Raw genomic sequence first — 16,971 nt, 5'->3', positions numbered from 1 at the left:
TACTGCCATTAAGGGTGGCCGAATATATCCATATTTTGGTAATGTTGTTTGCGCCAAACTCTTCTACTGCTTAGGAAGAACTCTATTCAACACGCATGTACTTCCAACAACTGTCTCCAACCGTGGGAGAAAGAAGCATATTAGGCAACAACCAAAGTCTCCAAAACAATACAAAATTTAACAAAAATAAAACAGAACATTGACTTCTAAACTACAGCTGTCTAGACAGGGTGCCCCATCTTGCAGAGTTGTAGCCTACTATCCTCTCCTGCACATAAAGCATGAAAGATATTCTACCTTGACGTCATTATTGTTTACAAAAGCATTATGCTGGGGCTTGTCCAGCACTAAATCAGACCAAACAACAGGCATTCAGTCATTCAGCTGGCTTTACCTCATAGGGAAGTGACAGGATTAGTGGCTTGCAGGACTGAGTTAGAAGGAGCTCAGAACACAACTACCAATATGGATGACGCTGAGATTATTTGGAAGAACATCTCACAAAGAAGGCCACTTTGTAAACCACTTTCTTTAAACTTAAACACAAACACACACATAAACACACAAAACCACTTTAAAAAGTGTAATTTTCATATTTACTGGGTCATCAAGCCTTTAAAATGCCCTCTCGGGAGTCCTCCTTAGCTATCATCGGCTGTGCTGCTCCCATGAGACTAGCACAGGTATAGACCACTGTCCTCTATTTTTATAACTCTTAAAGCTCAATAAACTGCTACAATGACTACAACTTCTGAGATTCTCACTGTGATCTGTTCTCAACCTACACCCCCTGCTTTCCCCTCCCCTGTGGACAGACATTTCCTTTCCCCCTGGGGTGACCACCTATGGCATTTCTCTGACCCGGTCTTGGACAGGCTGCCATTGTTGGACAGGCTGCCATGTTTCATCTCTCTGGAGACAATTAGCAGTTTTGCAAGCAGTGGAATTGGCCACTGAATTGGTCAACAGAAGGCACCACCCATACAGTGCTTGTACATACACCATTTTATGACTATATGGTTGGTCACATATTCCTTTGGGCATTAAATAAAAATGATACTTAAACAAAGCTGCATCCTCAGAGAATTTCAACTGTCTAAGATGGGAAAGAAGTTGAGCCATGATCACATTTCTACTATGCCAGCGGTTTTAAATATAGTATACCCACAGCTGCCAGTAACTGACTATGACCTTACAAAGCCAGCATCCCATAACCCCCTTGCAAGCATGCACTGTGTAGAGGCACTGCAATCACAGCAACATGACACTGCAAAATGACCAGGCATTTCTAATGAGAAATGTTTAAACCACAGTAACTTCAGTCTTAGAATGAGGTTTGGTTATTGCAACAGTTTTGCCTTAACTTTGCAATGTTTGACCAAATTGACCGGTATTCTGTATGTGCCCTCAAATTTTTAAAAAATATACAAAGGAATTGTTATTTATGATACACAGTAAAACAATAGCTCTATTGATGAGAGGCTCAGATATGGAGAGTGAGGCAAATTGAGAATATCGTACCTTTTGAGTATGAATTCTTTCAGGTTCTATATGGCATTTTTAGCACTTTATTTTCTACTGTTTTGTGCATTTTTGTAAGTTGTACTGGATGAAAACCTTTGCCATAAATTCAAGCGTCAATGGTATCTGATTAATTTATATACATTAGGTTATCAGTGTTTTATATATATAAATATGGATAATAAATGTCAACTTGCATATTACAAACCCATTTAGCTTTCTGACAATGAATAACGTGTTTCTTTACACCTCGGCTCTGTCTGATCCAGGATGCATCTGTTCTCTTCCCTTTGAGTGCTGTTGTCTGTGTAGGTTTACCCTTCATTCAAGGGCAGCCCAGAGCCTGGGGGGTGCGTAGTACTGCACTGCACAGTTGCACACTCCGAACAGGAAGCCCCCAAACAGGAAGTGGATTCTGATGACTGACGCCTATTCTCTACGCGTTGTCATGAATGGGATGGTGAGATCGCAGCCCTTCAGGTGTAACACACTCTACCTATGTAACTCTCAGCTGTGCATAAGCGCTTTAATGAAATGCACATTTCCCAAAAGGGGACGCTGTTCCAACAATTGCCTTGAGATTGTAGCCTGCATTATAAATGTTATTTTATGAGCTTTTTAATAAACTCACTTCTGACGTGGCGTTTAGACTGGATAGTGGAATTCACTGAATGGCAGGAATCCTTGTATGCACCATGTGCAAAAGAATGACAGAAAATCGTACCACATTACATCTCTGTAATTATTAATTTGCTTCTGTGGAGAGCAGAGGCTGATATGTCTTAAACGCACTCCAGTCTCCTGAAAGGCAAGGACCGACAACATCACATTGATGCTCTAAGTTCAGGGTATACTGTTACCTGATTATCCAGGCCTTCCTTCCAGTAAATACCTGATGTCAAGGTGCAGCCGTGCATGTTTTATAAGTGGTGAGGGTGATGAAATGGGGTTGAAGTCAGTATCTCTTGCAGTGAACCTTTCTTAAAGAATAGATTTGTTCGTGGTAAAGACAGTATTAGCTGTAATATAAAAAACACAGACAGATGTGTTGTATTAAATCCTATCAAAATTGGTATTAGTACATGGAATTCACTGCTCCCTCTGAATAGGGTCTTGGAGGGAACCTGCTTTTTGCCACCATTTTATCAAATCAAACCATAGCTATGGTCATGCAAAACCCTGGATGGCCTCTAACCTCATACCCAGGATATCTATGTCCTTAATCGGTCATTTATTTTTATTCAAAGCACAACAATGGCACCTAATGCAGGAGAATTTTAAACAGCACATATAAAACTGTAAAACCACTATGATCACTACTGCTTACTTTTCTATACATAATTTTTTTTTTTTTTTTTTTTTGCGATTTGGCACTCTCTAAGTAAAAACGTCTAGAATGTACTGTTTAGACTTTCCAAAGGCATTGAATCTTGTGCAGCAGAAACGAACATCATGTGTGCCAAACTGACTCAGACAGGCGACTAGCCTGAACATACCAGCAGGTGACAAAGGAAGAAAAGCACATCAAGAGAATAATGAGAAAGGCATAATCCCCAGTGTAAGTAAATCTACAAAGGGCAATCAGGGGTATAATAAATCGATACGATGCCCTTCTTAATATAATGTTTTTATTTAGTTTTAGAGACATAGAATAATTGGATTGTACTCGACCGCTGGCATCTCCACCCAGTATAATCAGCAAACAGTAGAGCAGAACACTAATGCTGCAGTGCACACCCACGTCTCTACATTTCACAAGTCCTCTCCCTCCAGGTCAGCGAGTCCACACGGATACAAATGCATTACAGATATGGACACGGCAGCAGAAGGAGGTTAAAATATAGTCGATCCTCTCTTCGTCTCTTCAATACGCATACGCGCGCCGCACGCATGCCCATAGTCCAACAATTAACCCGTAGCTTTTCCTCGCTGAAGAACGAAGTAGCGCGACCAATACGTCAGGGTGATGCTGATTACATAAAATGCGATTATTACCCAATCCTATAGCACCTGCTTCATAACTGTGCCAACACACAAACCACGTCTCACAATATCTAATAATGATGCTCTTATTCAGTGAGTGTTAAAATGTGCTGAAGGCATAATCTGCACATTTCGCGCGATTGCAAATAATCGATATCCCTGCAACGGCAAAAATTTCGCACACGTACATTAATTTCTGAGGTATGCTGCACTGAGAAGCCTAGTGCTAGATATTTTTTATTAGGTCCGGGTAATTAACAGTCTCCAGCGCCAACGGACTCTACTTTTATCAGCTGATTTTCTCCTTGCCGGTAGGATGCTCGCCTGTGCGTTTTACGTCTGAGGTATGCGTGCTATGCTAAATGTTTTCCCAGACCAACGACATTGTTGCGGCGAAAAAGCAACTAAGAACACCTTGTTTGTGCTAATGAGTTACGGCAGTGCGGTAAATATCGTTTGTGAACAGAAAGAGAGTTATTTCTCACACGCGCACGCACTCTGAGTGCAATGCACCGGGTTCAGGCGTTTCCTTTAAGATATTTCGCTGATCTCCAGAGAAGGGAGATTGGTGGAGGTTGGGCAACGCATAAAAGCCTGCAGGCCTACCTTCGGTATTACTTTAGATAACACTCCATCGATAAATGGCTTACGATCTCGAACCGTCATTCGAAAAAAGGGCAGCAATGTTGCATACAAGGTGCTTAAGTTAGGCAAACCCGGCAATACAGAATTTGGCCCCGGAAAAGACAGATATCGTCATATTGCCTATAAACGTGTCCAGCGTTCTAAACGTACGCAGTGGTTTCCACACGTGAGAATGCTTAAAGACCAACGCACAATGGAGGCAATACAAATTCACGTTACATTTTGCCACATCAAACTACTGTCTTGAACGCTTCCCCCAATCCCCACGTCTCATTTCTCGTTATGATCTTGCTTCTTTACACCCTAATTATAACCAACCTTCCAGGAAGGGGAAATTTTTTTAGAAAATTAAAAATAATCAATAGGACTGGAGAAACCAGACAGTGTCCTGCTCAAATTCACATAATTCCAGGCTGGAGGACTGATGCAGTGATTTAAGAATATTGTCAATTCGGGCATTGGCAAAGACTACATTTTGTTCTCCGCATAGTCCAGAATGGTATAGCATCTCCATTAATATAATAGGCAACGGGGATTTCTAGCGCTGTCTGTGCGAGAAATTATTGTCTTTACGTTTCTGGACTGCTTGCACATCGGTTTCAAACCAGGGCAGTCTATTTTGTTCACATCACGACACCTACTGAGATTTAAGATATTTGCCCAAATCACATTAAACTCTGCCGCCATTAACACCTGAACACAGGACGGGCTACGGTCGTTACCAAACGCTCTTAAATTCATAAGATGGACGTGAAAATCGAAGTCATCACTTAAAAAAGGCCCCACCATGTGTTCATATTATCTAAAACATGAGGTATCGGTTGACGTTGACGCCTGACTGCGGTGAGGATACGCAGAATATGGGAGGAGAGGGGTAATGGAGGAAACGGTAGAAATAGGCTTACGCTTCGTAGTTCCTGCGTACGATCCTTCATCGTTTCCCCGCCGTGCTGGCAAAAAAAGAGACGCTTGTGATTTCCGCTGCGTTTGTCTTATTTCCAAGGTTCAGACTCCTTTCGATTTTCTTTTTATTTAGATATTTAAAATAAGGGGTTTTGGCTATCCCCTGTGAGCTACCTCACCCCCGTTTTTCCTTTCCCTGTTTCCCTTTCACAGTGCTCGTGTGTCCTCCGTAGCGGTGCAGTGTCGCCCCGCAGCGCGCTTCGACTCCTGCAAACGAATGCGATTCGAGCGCGGTACTGATGCTGCAAAAAAAAAAAAAAAAAAAAAAAAAAAAAAAAAAACCGGCATAGGGGAGAAAGGGAGCGATGCAGAGGGATGGAGCGTTGTTGCGCACGCGCGGGCCGTCCTCTCTCCATCTCTTTCACTTTACCTGCCACCCCTCCACCCCTCCTTCCCTCCTTTATTTTCTCTCTCTGTGCTCAGTGTCTTTCCGCAGCGCGTAATCGTCCGACGCTCCCCATGCCAAGCAGGGAACTGTAGTTTGTCTTTTGCTGAATGAAAAACGCAGAGGGGCGGAACACAGTGCATTGCAGGAGTGGCATTTTGTATCTGTGTTATTCAAGAGTGCAACGTAGTTAAAGGCCTCCACAGGGTGGTATCTTCCAGGATGAAAATGAAATGAAGGATAGCTTAAATACTCTGAATGATTACGTCCTATCCCTTTATGAAGTATAAACACACACACACACACACACACACACACACACACACACACACACACACACACACACACACACACACACACACACACACACACACACACACACACACACACAGTATGTTATATAGCAGAGAAACAGGACGTTTCGAGCGGAGGTCCTTATATTTATGTAGAAGCTTCTCCTCCTGACCTCTAGATGGAGTCTTTCCCTAGTCATTAGTTCTGCTATAGAAGCCGGAAGTTAATTGTTATTCATTGTAATTCACAATCTGCTAAAATAATTACATTTATAATCTGTTTTCAGATTTTGATCTAAATGGTTTAAAGTGTATTTTGACATACACAGACTATTTGTCCTTCTATTTATTCTGTTATACTACTATGTACATTATTCTTTTTCATTTTGTAACAATGTTTCAGCTGATTCTGTGTTAACAAGCCAAGTACTAGCGCATTTTTTTAAAAATTTTGAGTTGTATGGCTACAGATATTGTGGTTTTATTTCTAATTGTTAGTAATTCACTTTTACCAGTAAGTAATGATAGTTTGTTATGCTGTGTGAAGCACAAGAGCTCCTTACTCCTAACTGCTGCAAGTGCAGAAGCCTGTATGCTGAATAAAACACTATTGTTACTGGGGTTGGCAAACACTCTTGGTGTCCAGTCTTTACCCTCTCTTTTTGTAAAACAGAAGGAAACGTGCTATAAAGGGTTGACTAAGAGTACAGATGGAACTGTGCATGTGACAGTGTCTCTAAATTAAACTGGGCCTTTCTCTATACTAAAACTAGCACATCCAATTACTTCCCCATACTTGCCAAAGCTGGATTCAGCTTTCTGCATCTAATGCATCATGCCTACTAAATCCCACAGTAGGATTTTTTTTTTAAATGAATTTTTAAAAAATGTTCTGACTATTCACATCACACGAACAAAAGAACAAAGCTTGAATCTCAATGTTACAGCAAACCGATGAAGAATACTAGTGTGTTTGTGTATAGAAGCCACAGGAGTATTGACTGGAGGGTAGGATGTGGTTATGCAGTACCTTGTGTTGTCAAAAATAATAAAACATTGTTGGACACAGTACACCGTAATACAATAATCCTAAATCAAGCCATAAGGTCTCATATTTCACCTGTGTGTACCTTTAGTGGTTCAATATTGCATATATTGCACCACTAAAGGCATAGTGGAGGAGTGTCTATAAGTGGAAGGTTGCTATGTGACCTAATGGAGTGATGATTATCTCAACAAATCAAATACTGCCATGTCATCTGGACATTCTGGTTATAATAATTAAGTAATAATTAAAATCTTTGTATATCAGTCTATTAAAATTTATGATTTTATCATAGAAATCTATACAGATTATCATAGAAATCTATACAGATCAGGCTCAATTTAAAGTATGTACAACACCAAATTTTCAAAGATGAACAGTAGACTGCACGCTTGCATAATATACATGGATAACCATGTTCACTGCTCAATTTTTTCCTGCACCATTTAGAAAAACTGCTTATAAGATAAAGCCAGATTGTCTAGAAAAAGAACCTAGTGCCCAAGGCTACTAAAGCAGTATTTTTCTATACTGGATACCACAACTATGAAAAGGAGGAGCCTAGAAGATTACACAATATTACGAAAGGTTTGTTAGGGAAAAAGCTTAACCAATACGATGATTACTGGTAAGGCTTAGTTCAGACAGTGGATATAAGTGATGCTGTGTGTTCTATCTAAGGCTAGAAAAATATATAGGTATAAAAGAAGTAGGAAACTGTAATCTCTGTTGAATGTACCTTGTGATATTAATAAATGGCCCACAACCCATGACCTCAACCTACTGTAGCTAACCTTATAGCGCAGATGGGGCAAGGTGATGACAGCCCAAGGCTCATGGGAGTACACATGTCATCTCATAGAGATAAATATGTAAAAAGAGCAAATGCTGTAAATGTAAATATTTCTTTTCAACAAAAAGAACAGATGTTAGTATAAAGGTAATTGCTTAAATAAATCTTCCAAAGAAAAAAAGGTGATTATGGACATCTTTAATGACATCAGAAAACATGCCAAGAAAATGTTCTCATATGTGAAAATATTGTATTGGCCCTTACTAATGACTTTCAGGCAAAAGGTTATTATGAGTAGCATCAATAACATTGATAACCAGACAGAAATTTTTGATATTTTCTATAGTCTCGTGAAATGCGCGATCATGACAAACTACAATGTACAGTATTAAAATATAAACAGAGGCTATTTTGCATAATGTACATGTAATCATATAAAGCAATAAATTCAATTATTACACATTATGATCATCACACATTTTTGTATTAAGCATATTTCTGTATATTTTGTATCTATGTTATTCAAAGACAAGCAATAAGAGTACAATGTAAATATGAATACTGACTTTTTTTTTAATCCTCAAAACTCAGAGGAAGGTCTGATTCTGCACTGCAGCATATACCCCTTGTAGCAAGGTGGGCCGATGGTTCTTCACCAGGTCTAGGTAGGTGAGTATGTCTGCTGATTCAGGTGATGGAGCATACGTATCGCAATACTGTCCTGTCAGGCTTGGCCCACAGGTGGCAGTGACAGAGACAGAGAGGGTGCCGTGCTTCAACTTGAAGCTCTGCTTCATATCTTTGCTTTGCTTAGGGATCATGGAACCTTTTCCCAGAAGGTCATCATCCCATTTATTATCACGGTCCCAAACCTCGAACGTCAGAGGCCTTGAAAGAGAGAAGATACAGGGAAGCATTTAGGAATACCAGACATTCATAGGAGTATTGCAGTCTGATGTTTTCAAATTCCCAAATCACAAAGCCTAAAGTCTTTATTAACACAATGGTGTTAATTTACAAAATAACTGAGGTCAGAAAACCTTTTATTGTGTATAACCATAGGTGGACTTCCCTGACATTCACTTTGCAGGGTTTATCTGCAATTTCAACCATCAACAAACTGCTTTTTATTACACAGCATATACTCACTTATTCTGTGTCAAATCCACAGTTCCAATATTAATCCTGTAGTTCCAGACGGGAAAATTGTTGTTCCAGATAACACCAGTTGTGTAACCCTGGTTCTCAAAGAAAACTTTCACATAGCCATCAGTTTTACTAAAGTAGTCTCCCCAAAGTCCTGCTGCTCTCACCACCGTCACGCTCAATTCTGCTATGCCTAACTTACTTGGACAACAGTTGGGGTTGACCCGTTGGTGGTTACTGCATTTGCATGCACAGTTGACACGATGACCATACTTGCATTTGCCAGAGCAGGATATAGGTATGGCATTTTTCATCACATACTCTCGGATGGCATTCTTCAGGCTGGCTCTTCTGGATGGGTCTTTGCTCAGTAGTATGTGGAGTGAGGTCAGGCTGTAGGACACCACACCTGGAACGTTCTTCAGTGTCTTCAGCCAGGTGTTGTAGCCGTTCTGCTTTTCTGACCCATCAAAGAGGAGGTCACCTTCACCCCCCTCACCCCCCAGCACCTCTGTGATGCGGTCGGAGAAAGAGCCACTGAAGCTGTTCTTTTTATCTAGTTTGTTGGATTTGCTTTTGCAGTACTCTACTTGCCCTTTGATTGGCACGGATTTGACGATGACCCCCGCCTCCATTGAGAGACAGTTGCTGACATCCTGGATGGACAGGCCGCTCATGGTGACCTGACAGGTACGAAGAGCAGTGGATGAGCGTACATAGCCGCCTAGGTTCACCTGCCGCAGGAAGTGTGTGCCGTAGGTGGTGAGGAAGTTCTCGTAGGCAGCCTTAGACTGGCTGTTGTAGGCTGCAGGAAGAGCTTGAACTGAACCCATGAATTCTTTGGTCATGGGGGGACTGGAATGAAGCCGGAAACTGAGAAGGTGAAGAGATATGACTGAGTCCAAGACCGATTTGGTTATCATTTATTTTATCCTTTCAAGAAACAATTATGCTAAGCACTTTTTTTTTTTTAATGCATTCATAAATTCTCCAGTCAAAAAGTATTAGGGAATAGAAAGAAGTTACATTTCAGCCACTAGAAAATAAGTTACATTTAATTTGTCATTCAATATTTCTGTACCTCTCCATTTCATGTGTTCAAAATCATATTTTTAAAAATGTATTTAATGTTCTTAGTTTTGAAGAAGGTGAACTGAAAGACTTTGTAAAACAAGCATTCAAACTCCCTTGATATTTGATCCCTGTATTTCTACAGTATTCTAGTTCATTGGTATGTTGGACTCTAACCTACTGTACTGTACTAGGATGTATTCTATGAGTAAATGACAAAGCACTTTTGTAAGTCGCTCTGGATAAGATGCTGTAAATGTAAATGTAAATTTGACAGCTTTTGACAGTGAACTAACTTAAAACCACACTTGCTGAGCAAGATTCTATTAAATACACTTCCAGAGTTTAGCTGTAAATGCATTTTTCTTTGTGTGCGTACTAACTAGTCACTTTCCCGTGCTTTCTAAAATTTATATGATTTATATGAGCTGAATGAGAAACTTGTTACAAAGGTGAGATAATTTTTTTTAGCAACAGTGAACAGTTAAAATTCATAATTATTTATTACCAGTGTGTTATAGCTATATAAATAATTTTGTCTCCGTTATTGAAGTTGACTTTACAGCCTGTAGTGCTAGGTCATTAGTTAGCTTTTGTTTTAAGTGATACCATTTCTGCTTCAACATACACACATACACACACACACATGCTCACACATGCACAAAATACTCACGAATAATAGCTGCAGGAGAACTTGTGGCTGGTGTAGGAGAACTTATCCTGAGAAGAATGGCTCTGGGTGAACTTGGCTGACTTGGAGTGCGTGCCCCCGATGGCCAGGTCGAAGCCTTTGGGCAGGTTCAGGCCCAACTTCCAGTTTGACTTGGTGCTGCTGGTGCTCTCTCTCAGCATGTCCCTGCTGGACTCGTACACCGCAGACCTGATGTTGCGTTGACACATCACCTTGATCCTCCAGTCCAGCACAGCGGCTGGTAGCTTTTGCTCCTGATTCAGAAGCTTGTTGTTACAGATGGTGCAGTTGCCATGTTCCCCGCCTGTCATGTAGTCCTTCACGTTCACCACGTAGGCACCCGTGGTCTTCATTTGCACAATGTTGAAGCCCTCTCCCACCAGGTTGTGGCCTGGCACAAATGGTGGTTTCTGGCACTCTGTGCTTGGGGCAGTGCGGCAGCTGGACGCCAGTGGCACAGCCAGCAGGAACAGGAGGAAGGCACGCATATGGGCAGCTTGAGCTAGAGAGCAGTGAAGAGAGGGAGAGAGGGAGAGAGGGAGAGAGGGAGAGGGCAACGAGAAGAGAAGGCATGGGAGGTAGACTCTCCTGCTGTATTAGTGTTTTATTATCAGTTTTATTATTGTTGTTCCCAAAAGGTCCCGACGTTTGGGAACATTACTTCTTATAAAGATGACGTTTTGAAACATAAATGTGTGATATGATAAATCTCCAAGATGTACAACAAATACATGACTGAAGAACAAAGGTGGATGAGCAGAATACTGTAAACAATCCTTGTATACCCTTTGAAGTATTTGCAGTCAGAATTTAACCTTCATCTCATTCATCCAGAAAAATAAACAAACATCACTCTTTCATACAAAAGATAAACCTTACAACCACGGAAAAAATCAAAAGTTAAATGGTCATTTAAGTTAAACGGTAAAACTGCAAATAACGTCTTTACCTTTTCTGCGTGCTTGTATGAATCCTCTAAGCTTGGACTTGAGAGCAGCTGAGGGATTTTTTCCTTATATACCCTGAGCGTTAGAAAAAAACGGACACAACATGACACAACACTGACACAGCATTTTAACACTTGTCCTCACTCTCTTTCTATCATGCACAGACACGAACATATAATTACATTTTTTTAAACAAACACATGCAAACGTAGGGCAAAAGAGTCATAATCAATTAGATATTCAATCCTGCAGCAGCTAATGCTCTGCTACCTAAAACCCCTCTCTAAGATATAAACATGGACATAAAAGTAATTCTACTTTGTTGCACAAATTAGCATAAGCCCTGTAGCCGTGCTTTGTCCTAGCAGGTAGATGCAAGGAGTAACACTATAGAAAACTATCAAATTAAATTTATTATTAAAATCATGTTGATGGTGATGTTGTCTAGAGCAAAAAAGAGAACAAACATCTGGCTTTTTTTCTCAGGAGGAATCAACAGTTAACTTTCACACTTTAGGTCTGCTGAGTCTGCATGTGGAGGACTGTAGGGATAGCACCTCTGACAGCATGCAAATTTTGCCACATGATTGACTACTTAATATAACACAGCCTTTTGAAACCTTCAGTAACACTTTACTTTTCACATCCATTGTTACAATTGAACTATACCACTGATTACAGTATAATATACCGTGTAAAACAATGTGTAATGCATTTCTACTTTGTCCCTACTCTATATGCTTTGATACTATTTTCTTTATGTAAATAGAGTATCAGTGCATTGTTACACAGTCTCATCCCCTTCCTTCATTCTAATGAGGTTATATGCACTTTTAAGGTCCAACCTGGTGAAATAATGGGTTCCCCTCATCTGCTCTAAGGCAGATGGGACCAGTGGTATGGAATAAGGATATTTTTCTGTGACACCATTTAATCCCCTGTAATCAGTACAGGAACCTAAACCACCATCCTTTTTGGCTATAAAGAAAAAGCCCACCACAGCAAGTGACTTAGAAGGACATATGTAACACTGCACTAGGGCTTTAGCAACATTCTCCTCTGTTGCCTATTTTACATTTACAGCATTTAGCAGGGGCTTTTATCCAAAGCAACTTACAACCATGACCAAGAACAATTAGAGGTTAAGGGTCTTGCTCAGGGGCCTAAGATTGGCAACATGGTGGGGTTTGAACTAGCAGCCTTCTGTTTACTAATCCAGCACCTTATCTGCTGACCTACTGCTGCCCCAGCAGGCCTGAATCTCCTATATAGAGAGAAGCCAGGGGAGAGTATGAGGTGGTGCACCCCCTTCCACCAACTCTATCGCACAGTCATAGGGTTGGTGTGGTGGTAGGGCAGCAGTTTTCCCTTGATTCAATTCATTGGCTAAATCTCAATACTCCTTGGGAATAATTAACTCCTCCACTGTTTCTGGGCTTTCTACTGAGGTGGTGGTGATAGTCAGGCAAGGGATAACACAACAGTTCTGTAAACAAAAGTCAGACCAGGCTAAAATTTCTGGGACATCCCATGACACATTAGGGTTGTGTTGATTGGACTTCTATCCAGGGAGCTGACTCTCAAAGAAGGGGAGATCTTCACCAGGTATTTGTCCAGACTCATCACTAGGTCCTCAGCAGCTCCTGATTAGCTGGTAAGAGCTGCAACATCAGTAACCAGTCCTTGGTGGAGAATCTCAACATCTAATATTAATGTATGAAAAACAGGTGGAGGGGAGTTACTCACCACCAACAGAAGGAGAGGGGTTACTCAGCACCTTGGCATGTGAGGGAACCTCAGCACACCTATGGGATCCACCCTATATGGCCAGTTCCTCCATTGTAAATACATAAATCTATCCAGAATCTCCATCTCTCTGATTTACTGATGCACATACTGTCAACTTGCATTTCTTCAATTTCCCTCGTACAGGTGTGAGGCATGTGAACGACCTCATTGGTGATTCTATTCTCTTTCATGCAGTAAGTGATCCAGACGTTTCAACAATGTGATAAGTTCATCTAAGACCTTAGAATCGAAAGTTGAGTGACCAGCCCTTGGGTTTGCCTCAACAATTCCTCAACCTTATTAGTTGTGCATAGATGATGCTCCAACAATTGTCCTTGGGCTGTAAGCAAATCAGTCAGATTTTGCAAGCTTTATGCATTTGCGAATTCCTCTGTCTGATTATATCAAGGACAGAATGGGAGTAATTTGCAGGTAAAATGTAAGGGCTTTATTGTAACAATGATTAGGAGGTCTAGAGTCAAAATGAAGAAATGTAACCTGGTCAAAAGCAGAATATTGTAAACTGTAACGTTGAATGGATAGGAGGCCAACGCATTTGTGGAAAAGAACGAGATTTACTATGGGCAAATCCAGAATCATAATAGTTTGAACAGTCCAGGGTCATAGAGCCAATATGTAAAGCACAGGAATACATAATGAACCAAAAGGAAACAAAATAACATGATAGCAGAAAAAGGGAAAGCAGGCTACAAAAACGAACACAACTTACATGAGTAGAGAAAAAGACTTACAGAGGTTTACGCTGACAAATATGAACAGCGACCACTACAGTGAAATGGATTCACAATAACCAGCGACAAGACAGCACAAACACAGGGATTAAATATATAGGCAAATGAGCATTAAACAAGACACAGGTGAAACTAATGAGGGAAGGAGAAAATTCAACTAAGGAACAGAACCACAACAAAGAAGTAAATCAAATCAAAGACATGAGACAGGGTAACCAAGAAAATAGGATGCTACGGACTGGCCAGTCATGACACAATCATATCCAAATTAGGGCACCTGTCACAGTATGGCTCCTCTCCCCAAACATCTCCTTGTGTGGGTGTGTTTGTCAATGTGGCCACGCCCTCCCTGTGTCTCACACCTGCTGCTCATTGTGTTGTTATCATATATGTACAAAAGTCTGTCCTTTATATGTTTGTGTTGTCTGTGTTTTATCCCATTAGTCTGTTACAACATGTATGTTATATGTGCAATAAAACGTGTGTGTATATGTTCAACCGGATTCATCCCCGCATCCTTCTATAACTTCTCATGTTACAGCACCAAAGAGACATAAATTATATAAACAGGCCTAAGGTAAGAATTCCAAAATAAACCACAGAAAGTTATGTTCAAAGCATAAGGCTCAGATATGCTAGGCAAACCAAAATAGGACTGCACACAAATATATAACAGGAGACCCTATATAGGCATATATAGTTGTGGTCAAAAGTTTTGAGACTAGCACAAAGTTTGGTTTTCACAAAATTTGCTGTTTCAGTTTTTATGGTGGCAATTTGCATTGCATTGCCTATTGTGAAGAGTGATCAGATGAATTGCAATTAATTGCAAAGTCATTCCTTGCCATGAAAATTAACTTAATCACATAAATTACTACATTCCAGCCACGTCATTTCAGCCCTGCCACAAAATGGCCTGCTAACATCATTTCAGTGATCTTTCATTAGCTCAGGAGAAAGTGTTATTGAGGACAAGGCAGCGGCTATCACTCTGTCATGCTGATTAGGAGAGCAGACTGGTTGCTTAAAAAAGGGTGATAGTGCTTGAAGTTTTCTTCTGTTAACCATGGTTACTGTCAAGGAAACACATGCAGTCATCATTGCATTGCATCATAAGGGCTTCACAGGCAAGGACATTGCTGCTTGTAAGATAGCACCTAAATCAACCATTTATTGAATTATCAAGAACTTCAAGGAGAGTGGACCGATTGCAGTGAATAAGGCTTCAGGGCACCCAAGAGAGTCAAGAAAATGCCAGGACCATCTCCTAAAGCTACGGGATCGGGTCCCCACCAGTGCAGAGCTTGCCCAGGAATGGCAGAAGGCAAGAAAAACATCAAGGACAGACTGATATTCTGCAGGAAGTATAGGGATTGGACTGCAGAGGACTGGGGTAAAGTTATTTTCTCTGATGAAACCCCCTTGCTTCTCATCCAAGGAAGTGGGTTTGATCAATATTTTACCCAAGAACACAGCCATGAATAACATCTTCCAAGATCAACTTCTCCCAACATTTAAGGAGCAATTTGGTTATGAACAATGCTTTTTCAGCATGACGGAGCACCATGTCACAAGGTAAGTGATAACCAAGTGGCTCGGTGAACAAGACATTGAAATTTTGGGTCCATGGCCAAGAAGCTCCCCAGATCTCAATCCCAGAGAGAACCTGTAGTCAATCCTCAAAGAGGGTGGACAAACAAACACAGAAACTGTGATCAACTCCAAGCACTGATTAGGCAAGAATGGATTGCCATCAATCAAGATTTTACCCAGAAGCTGATATCCAGTCTGCCAACTCTTAAAAAAGAAGAGTTAACACTGTAAATATTCAGTCTTTGCTTAAACTGGATGTATTTGTAAGTTAAAAAAAAGTTTTAAAACTTATGAAATGCTTATAATTGTACTTCATTATACTATATAAATATCTGACAAAAGGATCTATAAAAACGCAAACAATAAACTTTGTGAAAATCAAAATTTGTGTCAGTCTCAAAACTTTTGGCCAGGACTGTAGAACAGGTGGTTTTAAAACTCAGTAACTGGGGTTGTCCCAAAGGATTCTGGGAAATGTAACCCCTGCAGACTGGTCTGGGGCAGAGAGTATGACAGTCATAGTTCATATGAATCAACACTATCAATGAATTCAGTAACTCTAGTATACTCAAATAAAATAAATATCACAAGAACATGGTTTGGGTTAGGGGAGGGAGAACATGAGGTAATTGAAGGCTCATCAGAGACAGCATGATATCACCTATGGCAACAGTTCTCTTATCCATTTTTGTTTTGCTACAGACTGGAAACATGCATGAAAACAAACTGATTACTCTTGAAATGCACTAAGGTGTTCAAATGTAAAAAACCTCCTCAAAATAAATATGCTTCCCACATAAATCGCAGCGATAAAGCCATAACACCTGCCTTCCCTTATACACTCCAGAAATACTGCAAAAAGAAAATGGGGCAATTTTACTGAGTGTAAGAACACATATTTTTGTCAAGCTATGTTTTTTTTTTTCTGTGAAAAGTGAATGATTTTCAATTTTGACTTAGAACAAAAGCTGTAAGGCATCTATGTTTGATATGTTGGCAGATATAGCAAGACGCCTGAGACGTCAAGACGTCTCTTTAGCCTAATCCTGTTTCCTAAACATGTGGCCAACTTCCTCACCAGAGACCAGGAGTCTGTAATTTATATGCCAAAACTTAAACATAACTTTGTTCTTATGTGCAGAGACATACATACATTTGCAGTCTCTTGTACTGATAGTACTTTTCCTCAGGTCCCTCACACACTACTGGCAAGGAAACCAGTCCCTTTGCCAATACGAGAGCAGCCTTGGTCAAAAATTGCTATAGGCTTCATCACTGATCTACTCCTATCTGAAGATTATACTACCATCTAAGTATTAGTTGACCAGTTGAGATTTATCCCAACTTTGGGCTCT

General features: G+C 40.5%; 2 protein-coding genes across 6 annotated transcripts in view; both read right to left on the bottom strand.

Moving 5' to 3' along the window:
• Positions 1-5,345, bottom strand: part of stx1b (syntaxin 1B) — a 40,737-nt gene extending 35,392 nt beyond the window's left edge. For 3 of the 4 annotated variants that reach the window (XR_014119049.1, XM_081704272.1, XM_081704276.1), the window contains exon 1: positions 5,055-5,344. Coding sequence is in view for 1 of the 4 variants with exons in the window: in XM_081704276.1 (XP_081560402.1) it covers positions 5,055-5,084 (30 nt within the window). In the remaining 3 variants the exon portion in view is untranslated. Of the gene's footprint in view, positions 1-5,054 lie in introns of all 4 variants that reach the window. The other variant, XM_081704282.1, reaches the window with a different exon arrangement.
• A 2,472-nt stretch (positions 5,346-7,817) lies between these two features.
• prf1.3 (perforin 1.3) lies at positions 7,818-11,632 on the bottom strand. Of its 2 annotated transcripts, XM_027016093.3 has the most exons (4): positions 11,486-11,632; positions 10,519-11,038; positions 8,778-9,647; positions 7,818-8,516 (listed from the first exon to the last, which is right to left on the bottom strand). In XM_027016093.3, the coding sequence occupies exons 2-4, from the start codon at positions 11,022-11,024 to the stop codon at positions 8,216-8,218; spliced, it is 1,677 nt and encodes a 558-aa protein (XP_026871894.3). In that variant the 5' UTR covers positions 11,025-11,038; positions 11,486-11,632; the 3' UTR covers positions 7,818-8,215. The 2 variants fall into 2 exon arrangements, with proteins under 2 accessions (XP_026871894.3, XP_081560337.1); XM_081704211.1 differs by lacking the exon at positions 11,486-11,632 and having other exon boundaries at positions 10,519-11,479.
• Between the last annotated feature and the right edge of the window lie 5,339 nt (positions 11,633-16,971).

Source organism: Electrophorus electricus, chromosome 2 (genome assembly GCF_041902795.1).
Source record: "Electrophorus electricus isolate QZ-2024a chromosome 2, ASM4190279v1, whole genome shotgun sequence".
Lineage (NCBI taxonomy): Eukaryota > Metazoa > Chordata > Actinopteri > Gymnotiformes > Gymnotidae > Electrophorus > Electrophorus electricus.
Note: the sequence above shows the minus strand (reverse complement) of the source record. Positions and strands in the feature narration are given on the sequence as shown.

What these genes read in the sequence shown, in the direction of transcription:
- prf1.3 (XM_027016093.3), bottom strand. Translation starts at nt 11,024, where the DNA reads ATGCGTGCCTTCCTCCTGTTCCTGCTGGCTGTGCCACTGGCGTCCAGC. An exon ending in TTCTCCTGCAGCTATTATTC is followed by an intron (nt 9,648 to 10,518) that starts GTGAGTATTTTG and finishes TCACCTTCTCAG; the next exon opens with TTTCCGGCTTCATTCCAGTC. An exon ending in GTGGATTTGACACAGAATAA is followed by an intron (nt 8,517 to 8,777) that starts GTGAGTATATGC and finishes CTCTCTTTCAAG; the next exon opens with GCCTCTGACGTTCGAGGTTT.